An 18,506-nucleotide genomic window follows, 5' to 3' on the forward strand; every position below is an offset into this window, starting at 1 on the left:
GAAGACCTAAGGGCTGGGGGTGCTAACAAGGACAGCGGGACCACCTGAGAATGTGCAGTCTTCCATCACTAGTTGTGGGAAGCAAGGGATGAATTCAGCTCTTCAGGGTAGAAACTGACAGGACCAGAAACAGTTGCTTTTGGAGCCCATCAAGGGACTGGTGGGGACTCCTCTACCCTGATGCTGAGGCCTACAGGGCCCAAGCACAGCCTAAGCCTCTCCAGGGCAGCTGTGCATTCCTGAGAAGGGTGGGGGTGCTCAGGAGATTCCAGAAAGCCCTTCACATGGTGAAGAGGCTGAGAGCAGCTTTCAAGGGCTTTATGCGAATCGTGCAAAAGTTGGCAGCCCCTGGGTACCTCCTTCCCACTCTGGCCCTGGCCTAGCATAGGGTGGGAGAGAAGAGGATCATTTCTTGTCCTCCGCTGTAAGGTGTGAGGAAGGAACCCAGGAGGGAGGGCAGTGTTCTGCATCTCTTCTCACTCAGGCAAACTTCCGCCTCCCTGTTATGTCTCCCAGAGCCTTGCTAGGCTGGGACTGTCATATATGTGTATGTGTCTGTATGCCAGTCCTGGGGCTTGAACTCAAGGCCTGGGTGTTGTTTCTGAGCTCTTTTGTTCAAGGCTAGTGCTCTACTACTTGAACTAAAGCTCCACTTCTGGCTTTTTGTGGTTAATTGAAGATAAGAGTCTCATGGACTTTCTTGTCCAGGATGACTTCAAACCATGATCCTCAGATCTCAGCCTCTTGAGTAGCTAGGATTACAGACATGAGCCACCAATGCCCAACTATTTTACATTTTATTTTATTGCATTGGGTTGCATTTTTATTATTTTAAAATAGGGTCACACTATATAACCCAGGCTGGACTTGGGCTTGAAAACACTTGAGTGCTGAGATTACAGGTGTGTATCACCACACTAGGCTTAACTTGAGACAGTCTTTTATTTTTTAACATCTAAATCTTTATTAATGTGAGTTTTTTAAAAAAACAAAACAAACAAACCAAGCATCCATAGCAATGTGAGGATTTTGGCGGGGGTGCGGGGGGGAGAGGACATTAGAAGGAATTCTTCTCTACTGGTAGTAAAGTTCCAGGTTCATTCCATCATGGTTTCATAATCCCCCAGAGACACATGGTCCTTGAAAAATCGTGTACCATTTTTTAAGGACAATGTTGTTCCAACCGGTGCCAGTTTGGGCAGCAATCAATTTCTTAAGGTCTCGATGTTGTCATCGGTGTTTCACTTAACATGGACTTTCTTCCCCAGGCGGTCATTGCAAACAACCTCAATCATCCTGGTGGGAGCTCAAATCTCCTCAAACCTTCTCCGGACACAACAATCTCCTCACAGGAAACGCTTAAAGTCTCAAACTAAAGAAAATACTGGGGAACTGGAAGCTCCCTCCCCCTTTGTGTCCGGGCCATCCATGCTCTGCCAGTTCTTTAAGGTTCTGCTCCTGAAGTGGGCTTGAGGGAGTAGGCTTTATTTATGCCGCAGTCTGACTGTGCCCCTTAAGGGTGTATGTATTGGTACCTTGGTCCGTAGGATGGCCCATATTGGGAGGTAGTGGAAGCTTTAAGAGGCAAGGCCTACTGGAGGATGATTGGATCATTGGGAGTGCCTCACAGCAATCCTGACACAGTCTTGCAGGGTCACTAAAGAACCTCAAGCCCAGTGCCAGTAATTCATGCCTGTAATACTAGAAAAAATATAGCATAGCAAAAAACAAGACCGGAGGTATGGCTCAAGTAGAGTGCCAGCCTTGAGTGAAAATAGCTAAGGCACAGCATTCAGGCCCTGAGTTCAAGCCTAAGTACCAGTACAAAAGCAAAAAACAAAAATGAAAAAGAAAAGAAATTCAGGTGTGGTCTCTCAAGTCTATAATCACTACTACTCAGGAAGTAAAATTGGAGGGCAGGGCAAATCAAAGGTCAAGGTGGGCTGGGGATATGGCCTAGTGGCAAGAGTGCCTGCCTCATATACATGAGGCCCTGGGTTCGATTCCCCAGCACCACATATACAGAAAATGGCCAGAAGTGGCGCTGTGGCTCAAGTGGCAGAGTGCTAGCCTTGAGCAAAAAGAAGCCAGGGACAGTGCTCAGGCCCTAAGTCCAAGCCCCAGGACTGGCCAAAAAAAAAAAAAAAAGGTCAAGGTGTAATAACCTGTGGGGGCAGGGAAATCCCACCCCTCACTGTGTTATTGCCCAGGAACTAGGAGGGGGCATGGCATTAGGCTGTGTCAGGAATAAGGGAGGGGCAGCCTAGGACATCCCACCCCCACCCTCACAGCCAAGGTGGCACTTTTATTATTTGTTTTTGGCCAGTCCTGGGGCTTGGACTCAGGGCCTGAGCACTGTCCCTGGCTTCTTTTTGTTCAAGGCTAGCACTCTACCACTTGAACCACAGCGTCACTGCCGTTTTCTATATATGTGGTGCTGGGGAGTTGAACCCAGGGCTTCATGTATACGAGGCAAGCACTCTACCACTAGGTCATATTCCCAGCCCTGTAGCACTTTTAATTGGTCTGGACAGCCACACACTCCAAATTGGTCAGGCGATAGGAAGGGAACGAGGAGAGGAGATGTAGCATCTCTGTCAACGAGGAGAGAGGAGAGGAGGAGAAGAGCAGAGCAGGAGGAGGAGGAGAGAAGGCGAGTAAAGCGGAGTGGGAGCAGCTCGGCGAACAGGGCCAGCCCGAGGAACGGAAAGGAGCAGAAGCTGGCAGCTGCTGGAGGAGTGGGGTGGGGCCAGGTCGGCCAGAGGAGCAGTGGAGCCTACCCACCAGAGCCTGAAGCCTGAAGAGGAATCTGAAGCCTGAGGCCTAAGGGAGAGGCATAGGCCTGAGGAGGAGCTGGAAGTCTGAGGCCTGTGGGAGAGTCAAAAGCCTGAGGGAGAGGCCTAGGCCTGAGGAGGAGCTGGAAGCCTGAGGCCTGTGGGAGAGTCTGGAGCCTGAGGCCTGCAGAGAAACCTAAAGCCTTTGAGGAGGCTTGAGGCTTAAAGCCTGAGAAGAGGCGAGGCCTGCAGGAAGGAAGCTTGCTTCTCTGGAGGTTTGAAGGCTGAAGTAGTTGGAGATTAAGGAGTGGAGGTTCGGAGTTCAGGTCAGCACAGGTCTCAGGTCTGGGTTCTGGGTAGCTGCCCAGGACAAGGTAGTCACAGGCTAGCATTTGGAGATGGAAGGCTGCTCTGGTTCTGTGTTTTAGGTTGTAAATAAAATCCCTTTGTAAATAAAACCCCTTCCCACCTTCAGTTGTGCCTCAATGGATTATTCTCGCTCTCGGGATACAACAAAGGCAGTGCATGGGAAAAGTTTGAGAGGACAAAAATGTTTCCCATATCTGTCAGGCCATTGAGAGTAGGTCCATTTATGCTACATGTCTGCTGCCTTCGGCTGGTCTGGCTATACTGAAATTTCTGTATGAGCCTTAAGTGATGTAAATGTAAGAAAACTATTGACCAAGCAGGAAAAAGGTTCCTCATGCTTGACTTAAAATGAGTGTGATTACATGTGGTGGCTCATCCCAGGTATGTGGGAAGCATAAATAGGAGGATCACAGTCCAAAGCCATCCCAGGCAAAAAGCATGAGACCCTACCTGGAAAATAACCAAAGCAAAAAGGACTAGAGGCATATCTCAAATGGTGGAGTACCTACCTAGTAAAAGCAAGATATCACATATACAAAAAGGCACAGTAAAAAATAATGATAGAGGGGATGGGAATGTGGCCTAGTGGTAAAGTACTCACCTAGTATACATAAAGCCCTGGATTTGATTCCTCAGCATATATATGATTCCTCTACATATAAAGAAAAAGCCAGAAGTGGCACTGTGGCTCAAGTGGTAGAGTGCTAGCCTTGAGCAATAAGAAGCCCAGGGACAGTGTTCAGGCCCTGAGTTCAAGCCCCAGGACTGGTAGAAAACAAAAACAAACAAAAAATAATAATAGAATAGCTAGGTATTGCTAAATACCAGCGGTTCGTATCTGTAATAATGGCTACTCAAGAGGTTGAGCTCTGAAGCTCATGTTTCAAAGCTAGTCTGGGTAGGAAAGTCTGTGAGACTATCTCCATTTAACTACCAAGAAAACTGTAACTGGTGCTGTGGCTTCAAGGGGTTAGAATGCTTGAACAAAAATGCTCAGGATCTGGGTGCTGGTGGCCTATAATGCCTATAATCCTAGCTACTCAGGAGGGTGATATCTAAGGATCGTGGTTCAAAGCCAGCCCTGGCAGAAAAGTCTGTGAGACTCTTATCTCCAATTAAATTACGGAAAAAATCAACTAGAAAAAGCCAGAAGTGGCACTGTGGCTCAAGTGGTAGAGTGCTAGCCTTGAGCAAAAGGAGATCAGGGATAGTGCCCAGGCCCAGAGCTGAAGCGCAGGAATAGTGCCCAGGCTTTGAGTTCAAGCCTTAGAACTGGTACAAGAAAGAAAAGAAAGAAATAAAGCATCTGAGGTCTTCAAGCTGTAAGAATACATAGTTGCGCTCCCCAAAGTAGGGGGAAGAAAAGGTGGCCACGTGAGCAAAGTTTAGGAAGGCCATATGCAAAGGCCCAGTAGTGGGACAGACTGAAGTTCTTGTCAATTCATCCAGACTCTGGGAATTAAACTGTTAGTAACATGAGTCTCCTCGGAATGTACTGCGCAGAAAAATCTCTTGAATCCAGGCACTACCATCCCGGTCGGCTTCCTCCCCTTTTCAAACCCAAACTCCTTAGCCCTTAGCTGGACAACACTTGGCCACAGCTGGGACCCTCCCTGTAAGCCACGCCCATCTACAAGGCCACGCCCTCCCCACCCCGCCTTACCATAGGACAACTCGGAGAACTTCGGGCGTTGGTTGGTTGGCAGGGCCGTCCGTTCGGATCAAAGCATTGATAACCGGCCTCCAGAGCTTCGAGGGGGCGGGCTCCGGTGCCAGCGCAGCCGGGGCTGCCGCTTCAGGTACAGCACCAGCTTGCGGGGGGGGGGGGTGTCCTTTGGGGGTCTTGGGGGTGCTCGGGGCATGCACCCAGACAGGAGGAGAGTTAGGCACATCGCACATCCTGTCATTTTGCAGGTTCCGCTTGCTGCGACGGGGTGGACGCTGTGTCCTGCGGCCCGGACCCCCTCAAACCACGGAGCCCCCTAAGGTGGGTAGCAGGGCGAGAGGGGAGGTGTGGGGCTCTGGATTCAAGGGATCATCCCCCCGTTTTCCCCAAGAACCCCCCAGTACCTCAGCTGCCTATGGGACCCTTTCCCAGAGTCTCTCCGGAATCGCGGAGGGAACTAGGATCGTGCTGGTGCGGGGATGGGGCGGGCGGGGGGCGGGGTACGGAAACGGGGTTGGTGGGAGGGACGGACAGATGGACGGCCACCGGACCCGCGGACAATGGAGAGCGGATGGGACCGGCCCGGCGGCGCTTCCTGTAGGAAACAGCTCTGTCCCTGTGAAGCTGACCCGGTTGTGTGTTGGGGAAGGGGGTCGGTGCTCTGGTGCTCTGAGCTCGCCTCCTCCTCCTGCTGTCACCTACCCTCCGGCCGCCCCCTACGTCGTGGGTTCGAGGGTCTCATGCCAGCGTTTGGAGGTGCCACCACCCAGGCAGGCAGGCCCGCAGGTTCCCAGGACTGGGATGTGTTTTCTGATGGCACACAGCAATGCTTCCCAAAATAGGTCCAGGGGCGGACATGGGGGCGTGCGGCTTCGGCTCTGATGGCCTAATAAGGGGGTCTCAGGCTGAGGATCTGGATCCAGCACTGTCAGCCAGGGCCCGGGGCGAGGAGAGAAGAGGACACCTGCACGCCCTATCACTGGGAAGCTGGAGCCCCCTGGAGTGGTGGGCCTGGGTGTCCCCACACCCTCTGCACCCCCTGCATCAGGGAGACTGGCAAGGACTGACGAGTGCAGGCAGGGAGGGCCACACTCTGCTTGGGAGATGGAGATTCTTACTGTGTGTACTGATCCTGGGTCTTTAACTTGGGGCCTGGGCGCTGTCCCTGAGTTCTTTCCCACCCCTAAGGCTAGTGCTCTACCATTTGAGCCACAGCTCTACTTCTGGCTTTTTTTTTTTTTTTGTGGTCTCTCAGATGTGTCTGCCAGGTGGGCTTTGAACCAGGATCCTCAGATCTCAGCCTCCTGTATAGCTAGGATGTCAGGCACCAGCTACTCAGGCTGTGAAGAGGAATCTATGTAAAAAGTGGTCAAATATAAGTGGCCATTTGGGAACCTACACCACAAAGGCTCAAATCCTGCTTCTGCCAACTTTGATTGCTCTGTATGTGTCAGTTTCCCAACTGTACCACGGGGAAGGGAAAATGATAATAGGCCTGACCTTGGACAATTTAGCTAGGATATGTATACATACATATTTAAAGCTGCAATTAGCTCAGTGGCTCACGCTAATGCTCTTAGCTACCCAGAAATCAGGAGAATGGAGGTATAAGGCTAGCCCAGATAAGTTCACAAGACCCCAATCTCAACAGCAAAACCTTAGTATAGTGGTAGCCAGCCTGTCATCCCAGTCCCAGCCACTTGAGAAGTATAAAATAGAATGATACAGGTCTAGGCCAGCCCACACCCAAAAAGAGACTCTATTTGAAAACTAATGAACACAAAACAGAGATGGAGGCATGGCTTAACTGGTAGAGCACCTGCCTAGCAAGTGCAAGGCCCTGAGTTAAAGCTCCAGAACCCATCAAAATGGGCCTGGGAATATGACCTAGTGGTAGAGTGCTTATACATGAAGCCCTGGTTTCGATTCCTCAGCACCACATATATAGAAAAAGCCAGAAGTAGCACTGTGGCTCAAGTGGTAGAATGCTAGCCTTGAGCAAAAAGCAGCCAGGGACAGTGCTCAGGCCCTGAGTCTAAGACCCAGGACTGGAAAAAAAAAGTTAATATTCACTTATTCCTGGGGGGGAAATAAAAGGCAAAAGCAATACTTGTTATTTACCACCCTGAGGCCATTACAGAGCCCAAATCTGGCTATGGCTGCTTTGGCTAGTTCATGTCTTAGAGATGGCCCACAGCTGTTTTCTCCATGGCAGAGCTGATCTTGGTGGGATCTGGTCACCAGAGGAGGGGAATAAGTGGATCCAATCACACACTCTCTATGAGCCAGGCAGGTTCAGATCCCCTGTTTCAGGCTTTTTCCAAAACTCAGTTCTTCCCTGGCCATTTCCTGAAAACAAGTTTGGGGAAGCACTGGCTGTCCTGTTCTGTGCTGCCCTGCTGGCCAGCTCCTCACAGCCCTAGTGAGGAGACAGGAAGCAGCTGCCTTGGAGCCTGGAAGAGCTCCTGGCTGGCCTTGGGGTGGAGAAGGAAATGGCAAAGGTTCAGGTTGGACAGAGGTGGGGAGCAGAAGTGGGGGGAGGGTCCTCCCTCTCAAAGAGTAGAGGAAGTGACCACTGACCACTGAGCTGGCTAATGTGTGTCCAGACATGCAGGTGACCAGCATGGATGCAAGAGGCAGGAAGGGGTGGCTGGGATTGTGACCAGAAGCAGATGGGGCAGCGGGGCCCCAAGAGAGAGATGATGGATTGGGGCTGACTGATGGACAATGTGGGACAGGCAAATTGTGCATTTCTTGCAAGGGGTCGCCAGATACTAGGGAGAAGCAATCTGAGGGGCTTTCCCACAGTCTTTGGACTTCATGGCTCTGTGTCTTGGTTTTCTCCATCTGTAAAATGTGAACGTGAGTGGTAGTATTGCCCTTGCAGAACTGGAGGAAGGTTCATTTAATCAAGCACAGCAGGAAGTAACTCCTTTAAACCCATCTTTCCCTTCCAGTGCTCTCCCTTTCACTCTCTTCTTCCCTTCCCCCTCTCCTCTCTTCCTTCCCTTTGTGTCTTCCTCTTCTCTCTTCTTCTCCTCCCTTCCTCCCCTCCCTACATCCCTCTCCCTCTTGCTTCTTTTTTTTGGTCTCTGTCTCTCTTTATTCCCTCACCCCTCTCAATGCTATAGATAGATCCCAGGACATCCTGCATGCTAGGCAAGTGCTCTGTCACTTGAGCTACCACCCCTCCCCCCAGCCCTGAGTTCAAATGTTTGACTCTGCTATCACATTATTACACTATTCCATGTGACCCAGTCCCCCCCTCCCCTTTTCTTGCCAGTCCTGGGGCTTGAACTCAGGGTCTGAGCACTGTCCTGGCTTCTTTTTGCTCACGGCTAGCACTGTACCTCTTGAGCCACAGTGCCACTTCTGGCTTTTTCTGTTTATGTGGTGCTGAGGAATCAAACCCAGGGCTTCGTGTATGTCAGGCAAGCACTTTACTCCTAAGCCATATTCCCAACCTTCCATCACTTTCTTAGAGTCTCCATAATATCATTCAAGGAGTCATCCTGTCTTCCTCACAGCTGCAGCATTGGGTGCTTGTGGTTCCATTAATGGATGGATGGACAGATGGATGGATGGAGATTTTATATACACACACACGTGTGTGTGTATATATATATATATGTATTATATATATATTTGGTAGAACTGGGGTTTGAATTCCTTCTTCATGTCTGCTTAGATGGCACTGTATCACTTGAGCTATGCCTCCAGCCTTTTTTTTTTTTTTAATCAGTTATGGAGCTTGAACACAGGGCCTGCACACTGTCCCTGAACTCTTTATCACTTTGAGCCTCAACACCACTTCCAGCGCTTTTGGTGGTTCATTGAAGATAAGAGTCTCACGGACTTCCTTGCCCAGGCTGGCTTGGAACCTCCATCCTCAGATCTCAGCTTCCTGAGTAGTTGGGATTGCAGGCATGAGTCACCCACGCCCAGCTCCACCCTTGCTTCTTGCTGGTTATTTTGGAAATAAGAGTCTTGCAGACTTTTCTTCCCAGGCTGGCCTCAAACTATGATCTTCAGATCTCAGCCTCCTGAGTAAAGATTGCAGACATGAGCCAGAAGAACCCAGCTTCATTTACAAAGTCTCAGAAGATGAGGACAGTATCCTACGGCAGCCAACTAGAGACATTTCAGAAAGACGGGATTCGTTTATCCAGCCCCAAATTCCCCATCATTCTTGGAAGGGCCTCACAAAGGACTTTGGTTTAAGCAACCAATCAGAGGCACAATTCAACTTTGTTTTCATTTCCTTATGAAAAACAAAGTTCAAGAAATCCTGCTTTTTTGTTTATCCTTTTTTTGTTTATTGTTGGTGCTTTGCTTATTTGGGTCTCTTCTACCCTACTAATGAATTACTTTTCTAGCCTTTTGTTTTTTCAAAATAAAACAAGGGTTTTTTTTTTAAACTTTTTTTTTTTGTGGTATTGAGGCTTGAACTCAGTGCCCCGTGTTTCCTAGGTAGGCAATCTATCACTTTGAGCCCTTTTTTTTTTTTGCCAGTCCTGGGCCTTGGACTCAGGGCCTGAGCACTGTCCCTGGCTTCTTCCCGCTCAAGGCTAGCACTCTGCCACTTGAGCCACAGCGCCGCTTCTGGCCGTTTTCTGTATATGTGGTGCTGGGGAATCGAACCTAGGGCCTTGTGTATCCGAGGCAGGCACTCTTGCCACTAGGCTATATCCCCAGCCCCAACTTTGAGCCCATTTTTGCTTTTATTATTTTTCATATACGGTCTCATGTTTTTGCCCAGGCTGGCCTGGATTTTGATCCTCTTATTTGTAATTTCTGTGTAGCTAGAATGAAAGGGCTGTGGCTTTCCCCCCACCTCCACCCCACCCCCGATTTTTTTTTTTTTTTTTTTTTTTTGCCATTCCTTGGACTCAGAGCCTGAGCACTGTCCCTGGCTTCTTTTGTTCAAGGCCAGTACACTACCACTTGGGCCACAGCACAACTTCTGGTTTTTTCCATATATGTGGTATTGAGGAATTGAACCCAGGGCTTCATGTATGCGAGGCAAGCACTGAACCACTAGGCCATATTCCCAGCCCCCTACACCCAACTTTTAATGATTGGGATGGGGCTCTCAAAAATTATTCCCTGGCTGGCCTAGAATATTGATTTCCTCCTCTTGATATTACTTTCAGATGTAGCTGGGATTACAGGTGTGACCTACTGTCTTGCCTACATGAGGTTTATTGAACCCATGAAGAGCTTCTATCTTGTTTTTCTTAAAGCCCCACAGCTCACATGTTTATTTATTTTGCATTGAGGGCCTTGTGCACTTTGCTTGACTTTTTTTCTCAAGGCTGGTGCTCTACCACTTGAACCACAGCTCTATATACAGCTTTTTGGTGGTTAATGGAAGATAACAGTCTTGTGGGCTGGGCACTAGTGGCTCATACCTGTAGTCCTAGCTATTCAGGAAGCTGAGATCTGAGGATCTCAGTTCAAAGCCAACCCAATCAGTAAATTCCATGAAACTTTTATCTCTAATCACCAGAAAACAGGATGTGGCACTGTGGCTCAAAGTAATGCTAGACTTGAGCAAAAGAGCTCAGGGACAGCACCCAGGCCCAAGTTCAAGTCCCATGACCACAAAAAGATTTAAAAAAAAAAAAAGTCTTGGGAAGTAGAGCTGTGGCTCAGGTGATAGAGCACTATCTTTTTTTTTTTTTTTTGCCAGTCCTGGGGTTTGGACTTAGGGCCTGAGCACTGTCCCTGGCTTCTTTTTGCTCAAGGCTAGCACTCTGCCACTTGAGCCGCAGCACCACTTCTGGCCATTTTCTGTATATGTGGTGCTGGGGAATCGAACCAAGGGCTTCATGTATATGAGGCAAGCGCTCTTGCCACTAGGCCATATCCCCAGCTCTAGAGCACTATCCTTGAGCTGAAGAGCTCAGGGACAGCACCCAGTCCCAGAGTTCAAGCCCCAGCACTGAACTAAAACCCAACAACAACAACAAAAAAAAACCTGAGTCTTTAGGGCTGGGAATGTGGCTTAGTGGTAGAGTGCTTTGATTCCACGGCACCACGTACATAGAAAAAGCCAGAAGTGGTGCTGTGGCTCAAGTGATAGAGTTGCTGGCCTTGAGCAAAAAGAAGCCAGGATCAGTGCTCAGGCCCTGAGTCCAAGCCCCAGGACTGGCAAAGTAAAGAAAAGGTCTCATGGACTTTGCTGCCTGTACTAACTTTCACCCATGATCTTCCTGAATAGCTAGGATTGCAGGCTTGAGCCACAGTGCCCAGCTTATACTTGGGTTCTTTTTTTTTTTTTTTGCCAGTCCTGGGCCTTGAACTCGGGGCCTGAGCACTGTCCCTGGCTTCTTTTTGCTCAAGGCTAGCACTCTGCCACTTGAGCCACAGCGCCACTTCTGGCCGTTTTCTGTAAACGTGGTGCTGGGGAATCGAACCCAGGGCCTCATGTATACGAGGCAAGCACTCTTGCCACTCGGCCATATCCCCAGCCCCTAGTCTTGGGTTCTTGATTCTCTTCCTTTAATAGCTTTCCTGCTTCCTTCTGCCCAGGTTGGAACCTGGGAGTCTCTACGTTTATCCTAAGCTTCAAGGAGGGGGAAGGAGTGGGCCTGTGAGGAAGATGGATGAGTGTGAAGAGAAAAGCCAGAGGGACAGAGCTGGGACCTCCCACCTTTATTTCTCTGGGGGCTTTTTTTTTTTTTAGGGTGTGGCTGGCAGCTACTCCAAGAATCATGGCCAAGTTTGCTCTGAATCAGAATCTGCCCGGTGAGTGTGTAAAATGGGATGTGTATGTGCCCAGACCCACAGCTGGTGTGTACAGCCCAGCAATGCCTCCTCCTCCTCCTCTTTTCTTCTTTTTGTGCCAGCACTGAGGCTTGAACTCAGGACCTCACACTCATTTGGCTTTTCGGCCCAAGGCTGGTGTACTATCACCTGAACCACAGTTCTACTTCCAGTTATCTTTGCTGGTTAACTGAAGATAAGCCTCTTGGATTTGTCTGCCCAGGCTGGCTTTGAACCAGGATCCTGATATCTCAGCCTCCGGGTAGCTAGGATTACAGGCATAAGCACATAGCTACAGATATTTTTCTTTACTTCTGTTTTTTTTTTTTTTTTTTGTCCAGTCCTGGGATTTGATCTCAGGGCCTGGGTACTGTCCCTGAGCTTCTTGAACCACAGTGCCACTCTGACCTTTTATGTTTATGTGGTACTGAGGATTGAACCCAGGGCTTCATGTATGCTAGGCAAGCACTGTATCACAGAGCCATATTCCCAGCCTATTTTTCTTTTTTGTTTTTTGCCAGTCCTGGGCCTGAGCACTGTCCCTGGCTTTTTTATGCTCAAGGCTAGCACTCTGCCACTGAGCCACAGCGCCACTTCTGGCCGTTTTTATATATGTGGTGCTGGGATATCGAACCCAGGGCTTCATGTATGTAAGGCAAGCACTCGTGCCACTAGGCCATATTCCCAGCCCCCTATTTTTCTTATTGACTTCTATTTAGAAAAGTTCTTGGGTCTGGATAGATGCTCAATAAACGCACAATTGCATGCTTATTTGAGGGCAGATAGCTGTGAGGACTTGGTGGGTATGCATGTAGATATACATCGTGGGAGAAAGGGGATGGGATGCCTACTTCTGTCCCTTCTCTCTGAGGACTCCTGGGCCTGATGCGCCTTCCCCCCCACCATGTCACACCTGCAGAATTGGGCGGCCCTTACCTGTGCACGGTCCCCTCCGGGAGTGCCCGCAGCCAGAGCTCTCCTTACTCGGTGGAAACACCCTATGGTTTCCACTTGGACTTAGACTTCCTCAAGTACGTGGAGGAGCTGGAGCGCGGCTATGCGGCCCGCCGGGCACCAGCACTGCCGCCCCATCGCTGTCCCCGCGCGTCCCGGCGGGCCCTCGCGGGGGTGCGCAGCCCAGGAGCCTGGACCTCCAGCGAGTCCCTAGCCAGTGACGACGGAGCAGCTTTGGGTGCTCTCTCCCCACGGGCATCTCCAGGGCTCTTGTTGCCATCGCTGTCACCGAGCGCACTCGTGCGCAACCCACGAGTCGAGCGCACGCTGCTGGAGACCAGCCGGCGCCTGGAGCAGACGCAGGCTCACGAACGCGTGCTCAGCCCTTCCCGCTCGGCCCCGCGCAGCCCACGTGGGTCCCGCTGCGGAAGCCCCACCCCAAGCCCCGTCCCCGCCTCACCGGGCCCCACCCAACTGCAGCGAGTGCGCGAGCAAATGGCCTTAGCGCTGCGGCGCCTGCGCGAGCTCGAGGACCAAGCGCGCGCGCTGCCAGAGCTCCGGGAGCAGGTGCGCGCCCTGCGCGAGGAGAAAGCGCAGCTACTGGCCGTGCGCGCGCAGCAGTCAGAGCCTGACGGGGAAACCGAGGCACGCCCTGACAAGCTCGCCCAGCTGCGGCGGCTCACCGAACGTCTGGCCACCCCTGAGCGTGGAGTCCGCTCCAGGGCCAGCCTCCGGGCTGACAGCTCCGACGGGTTGGCTGCAAGACGCAGCGAGGGCTCGCTCCAAATCCTAGACGGGGCGGCCTTGATCCGCGATGGGGCGCCCCAGATCCAGGAGGCGGGCACCGAGGCTCTGTCCCAGACTCGAGAGACCGGTACACAGGCTGTGCCGGAGATCCGGGAGGCTGGCGTGGACGCCGTCCCTAATACCGTTGAGGCGGAAGCGTGGGTGACCGAAGCGCTGCTGGGGCAGCCCGAGACCACTGAGCGCGAGCTGGAGCTGCTGCGCGCCAGCCTGGAGCACCAGCGCGGGGTGAGCGAACTCCTCCGGAACCGATTGCAGGAGCTGGAGGAGGCCCACGAGGCGGCGGAGAATGAGGCCGGGCGGGCTGGGTCCCAGCCTCGTGAGGCCACCACCCAGACCCTCTGGGTTTGTGCCGAGAAGACCACGCAGACCGAGTCTCCCGCTGAGACCTCCTCTTTGGAGAACCTGCCTGGACCCACGCCTGGGCACAAGGTGGAGGCCCCCCCCGGTGAGTCCCTGACGTGCCACCCCATTAGATGAGCCCTGGTGAGCTGGCTGCAGGATTCAAACTCAGAGCCCACATCTGATCCCTGCCAGGCACCCTCAAATCCATCATGAAGAGGAGAGACGGTATGCCGGGTGCCCAGTCCAGCCCTGGACCCAAGAGCCTGAAGTTTGTGGGGATCTCCAACGGAAAGTGAGCAGATTTCCTCCTTTCCCAATGGCCACAGCTGTGGGGACATAGACGGGCAATTGGAATCCCAGTTGTTTCTCTGGTCGCCACATGCTCTAGGGCCGTCCTCAATCTCCTTGACTATAGAAGGGGGACAGTCACTCCACCCCTCGATGAGCCCCCTGAGGATGCTCAACAGATGCCCCTCACCCTGCCCTCAGGTATGAGAGTTCATCCAGTGAGGATGACAGCGATAGCGAAGAAGGCAACGCTGAACCCACCCAAAACAGTTCTTCCGACTCTGTGGAAGAGAACAGTGGGGAATCTGACTCAAGCACCCCCGGTCCTCCCAAGGAGGAGGATGCCAGGGACCCCGAGCCTGAAGCACAATCAGAGCCTCAGCCAGAGTCACAGGAGAGGTCAGTGGTTCCAGAAGCCTGTGGGGGAGGGGGGGGAAGGGAGGCTGCCCTCCTTTGGATCGCCCCAGCTTCCTCCGGAGCCTTGTCTCCCCCTCCGCAGGTGCGAGCTTAGCCCGCGGTTGAGGGAGGCGTGCATCGCTCTACATAGGCAACTGAGCCGGCACCGCGGAACCACCCGCAACGGCGTGAGTGTAGGGGAGCCCCTTTGTGGGGAAGGGGTCCCCACCAAGGCCTTTCCCTGCCTTAGGGGAGCGCACCCCATTCCTAGAATGTGAATTTCCAAGTTCAGGCGGTCCTGATCCCAGGCTTTCCAAAGCGGTCTCTGCCCTAGGGCAACCACAAATATTCCCTTGATTCCTACCCTCACCCCCTCAAAATAAAAAGGTGTACTCAGCCCAAAGCACCCCCCTCAAGGACTCCCATAGGGCAAGTACTCACTGCTTCCCCTGAGATCTCCCATGAATTGTTTCCTCTCTGAAAGGGGTGTGTGTGTGTGTGTGTGGCACCAAACACTCTGCCTGGGTTCCGGAGGTCCCCCCTACCACCAAGATACCCAAAGGGGCCTTCACCTCGCCCCCTAAATCAGCCATTCTGCCCTGGACCACCGTGGGCACCCTTGTCCCCCGGGCACCCTGCAGAGTGCCGTGCGTCTGGTGGCCCAGGAGTGGTTTCGAGTGTCCAGCCAGCGGTGCTCCCAGGCCGAGCCCGTTGCCAGGATGCTGCAAGGGGTGACAAGCCTGGGACCGGAGCTGCTGGCACACGTGGTGAACCTGGCTGATGGCAACGGGAACACAGCCCTGCACTACAGCGTGTCTCATGGGAACCTGGCCATCTCTAGCTTGCTGCTGGATACGGGTTAGAGCCACGAAGAGGGCGAGGTTTGGGGGACCCTGGCAGGGGGAAATGCAGAAAAGGCTAACGGGCAGAGGGCACCACCCGGCTTCCCTCCAGTTAAGATTTCTTCCTGGCTGGAGATTGCTAAAGGTTCTGTCAGTCCTGGGTTTGATCAAGGCCCGTGCACTGTCCTTGACTTTTTTTTGTTGTTCAAGCCTAGCATTCTACACTGGAGCCACAGCTCCACTTCCAGCTTTTTGGTAGTTAATTGAAGAGTCTCGGACTCCTGTCTGGGCTGGCTTCAAACTGATCCTCAGATCTGAGCCTCCTGATTAGCTGGGATTACAGGCACAAACTGCTGCTAAGAGCTTTTTGATCACCGCAGCCTCAGTTCTGCACTGATACCAGCTTTGGGATGAAATAGACTTCAATTAGGGAATGGCCACTCCTCCCTCCTTGTGGAGCTGGGACAACACCCTGGAAACTGCTATGTAGGTAGTAAAAGCTCAAAAAAGGCCAGGCCCTCTGCCCCTTAATCTCTAGCCTCTATGGGAGGTACTTACTTGATGAGGCACTGACCACACCTCCTCAAAGCACTGGGGTGCTCTCCCAGCTCAAGCCTCTGCTTTCATCTGTTTCCCCTCTGCAGCAGGGAAGTACTGACACCAGTAGACTAGGGTGGAGTGGACCACAGGCACCTAGGGTTTGAACTCGGGGCCTAGACACTAGTTGTTTTGCTCAAGGCTAGCACACCACCACTTGATACATCTCAACTTCTTGGTGATTAATTGGAGCTAAGTCTCATGGACTTTCCTGCTTAGTGTCTTTTTTTTTTTTTTTGCCAGTCCTGGGGCTTGGACTCAGGGCCTGAACACTGTCCCAGGCTTCTTTTTGCTCAAGGATAGCACTCTGCCACTTGAGCCACAGCGCCACTTCTGGCCATTTTCTATATGTGCTGCTGGGGAATCGAACCCCCATGTACACAAGGCAAGGGCTTCATGTACACAAGGCAAGCGCTCTTGCCACTAGGCCATATTCCCAGCCCCTAGTTTCTGTGATCATATCTCAGCCCCCTGAGAAGCTTGAATTACAGGCAGGAGCCACTGACATACCTTCTTACAAGATAGACATGTCAATACATAGTTGAGGGTTCTAGAGGAACCACTAGAAGCTAGTCTTATAGCTCATAGTAGGGAAATCCACAATCCAGACCTGAACCAGGTTTAAGTAGGGAGGGACCCAGGCTGCACTTTTCTCCAATGGAACAAGGACAGCAAAAACACTCAATACCTCTTCACTCAACCAGATGTGCACCAAGCACCTACTTACATGCCACACAAGTCTTTGAGGGAACAGCTCCTAAGACCTCACCAGCCTTAAGTGGGAGCCAGTGTTGGGGAGAGCACTGAGGCCAAGGAAATAGGGCTTGACTACCTCTTGTCCCTCTCAGGGATCTGTGAGGTCAACCGGCAGAACCGAGCTGGCTACTCGGCGCTCATGTTGGCTGCACTGACCTCTGTGGGGCAGGAGGAGGACATTACTGTGGTCCAAAGACTCTTCAGCATGGGTGATGTCAATGCCAAGGCCAGTCAGGTACGTGGACGACCCCACTGACCAAGAGTCACTTTTTAACTTTGGGAGTGAAGGCTAGCCTGACCTCTCCTCCCATCCTCTGCTCCAGCTTGTGTCCTTTCCAATTCCCAGACAGGACAGACAGCCCTCATGCTGGCCATCACCCATGGGCGCCAGGACATGGTGGCAGCCCTGTTAGAATGTGGGGCCGATGTCAACATGCAGGATGCAGATGGGGCCACTGCGCTGATGTGTGCCAGCGAGTATGGACGCCTGGACATTGTTCGGCTGCTGCTGGCCCAGCCAGGCTGTGATCTTGCTATCCTGGACAATGTAAGCTGTCACCAGGGGGTGAGCTTGGGGTCCTGTGTGCCCACTAGTGGCTTAAGGAATTAATGTTCCTCTGTTCCTCAGGAGGGAACCAGTGCCCTGGCCATTGCCCTGGAAGCTGAGCAGGATGAGGTGGCAGCTCTGTTGCATGCGCACCTGAGCGCCAGCCATCCCAATTCTCAGGTGAGTGTGGCCAAACTAACAGCATCTGGGTTGTTAAAACCAATCATATTGAGGATGCTAAAGCACACCCCAGCCCCACCTTCCTACAGAGGATTCTCCAGCATGCCTAGGACTTGATATTTATCCTGTGAACCCCTATGAAGGATATGCACCTCCAGGTTCTGAGACCAAGAAGGCCCTAAGAGGAAAATTAACCTTAAGGTCATACCTAGTCTGCTGGTCAGCTACTGCTCTGTGCCCCTTACAGACTGTCACAGGATACAGAGCTCCAGGCCCAGGGGAAAACCACACATAAGGGGTAGAGTCTACTTGGACGGCAAGTCTCAGGCTATCCATAGCACATTCACTATTCACCTGACCTACCATCACCCTGCACCTACCCCACTCTAGATGAGGAACTGGAGGCCAAGTGTTCCTCCAAGAGACAAGGCAGAGTTGTAACTCTAACCGACACGAACCACAATGAAGGGTGGGCTCTTCCTTCACAGAAGGGCCTCTGCCAGATGCCACATCCACAAGCCTAGGGGGGCTGGGAATATGGTCTAGTGGCAAGAGTGCTGGCCTCATGTATACATGAGGCCCTGGGTTCGATTCCCCAGCACCACATATACAGAAAATGGCCAGAAGTGGCACTGTGGCTCAAGCAGCAGAGTGCTAGCCTTGAGTAAAAGAAGCCAGGGACAGTGCTCAGGCCCTGAGTCCACGCCCCAGGACTAGCAACAAAAAAAAAAACAAAACAAACAAACATAAGCCGAGGGGGTGAAAGCCCCCCATCCCTGCCTGTGGGAGACTGAAAAGAGCACCTCTTCCCTTCTCTCCAGAGCCAGTCACCCCCAGAGTCCCCCACAACTACACCTGCTCAAGGAGAATGCAGTGATCATGGAGAGGACTCCCAGCCTGAGTGATCAGCCACCAGACTCAACTCCAGAGGTCCTCCCAGCCTGTGCCTCTGGGTCAGATCTGTGCTTAGGTGCTCGGTGCAGTGCCAGGGAAAGGCTCACCTAGAACCCACCAAAGCGGTGGGCTAGAGGAATGGCAAGGCCCCTGCCCCACCCACTGCATTAATTTTTCTTTTCCTAATAAAAGCCTTTCTATTAAGCCTGTTTCACCAGGGGAGGAGAGAGGCGGGACTGGGGACACAACACAGGTTTCCCTTGTCCAGGGAAACGCATTCTCAAGGCTTGTAAAGAGCCTACACCAACTTTTGAAGCCAAAGGCCA

The 18,506-nt window shown here is 52.1% G+C and overlaps 1 protein-coding gene and 1 pseudogene across 1 annotated transcript; one reads left to right on the plus strand and one right to left on the minus strand.

Annotated features, from left to right (window-relative positions):
• Positions 1 to 1,054: 1,054 nt before the first annotated feature.
• LOC125347935 lies at positions 1,055 to 1,369 on the minus strand (annotated as a pseudogene).
• Positions 1,370 to 4,904: 3,535 nt separating this feature from the next.
• Positions 4,905 to 18,380, plus strand: Kank3 (KN motif and ankyrin repeat domains 3). Its single transcript, XM_048342098.1, has 12 exons — positions 4,905 to 4,942; positions 5,058 to 5,130; positions 11,498 to 11,559; positions 12,497 to 13,783; positions 13,873 to 13,972; positions 14,170 to 14,367; positions 14,468 to 14,552; positions 15,006 to 15,222; positions 16,652 to 16,794; positions 16,906 to 17,106; positions 17,188 to 17,286; positions 18,108 to 18,380. The coding sequence occupies exons 3-12, from the start codon at positions 11,526 to 11,528 to the stop codon at positions 18,189 to 18,191; spliced, it is 2,448 nt and encodes an 815-aa protein (XP_048198055.1). The 5' UTR covers positions 4,905 to 4,942; positions 5,058 to 5,130; positions 11,498 to 11,525; the 3' UTR covers positions 18,192 to 18,380.
• The last annotated feature ends 126 nt before the right edge of the window (positions 18,381 to 18,506 follow it).

The sequence above is a fragment of the Perognathus longimembris genome, chromosome 3 (assembly GCF_023159225.1).
Source record: "Perognathus longimembris pacificus isolate PPM17 chromosome 3, ASM2315922v1, whole genome shotgun sequence".
Lineage (NCBI taxonomy): Eukaryota > Metazoa > Chordata > Mammalia > Rodentia > Heteromyidae > Perognathus > Perognathus longimembris.

Excerpts from the sequence above, each read along its gene's own strand:
- Kank3 (XM_048342098.1), top strand. The coding sequence starts at position 11,526 with ATGGCCAAGTTTGCTCTGAATCAGAATCTGCCCG. Across the intron at positions 14,553-15,005 it reads GCGGAACCACCCGCAACGGC|AGTGCCGTGCGTCTGGTGGC; the intron begins GTGAGTGTAGGG and ends GGCACCCTGCAG. Across the intron at positions 15,223-16,651 it reads TAGCTTGCTGCTGGATACGG|GGATCTGTGAGGTCAACCGG; the intron begins GTTAGAGCCACG and ends TGTCCCTCTCAG.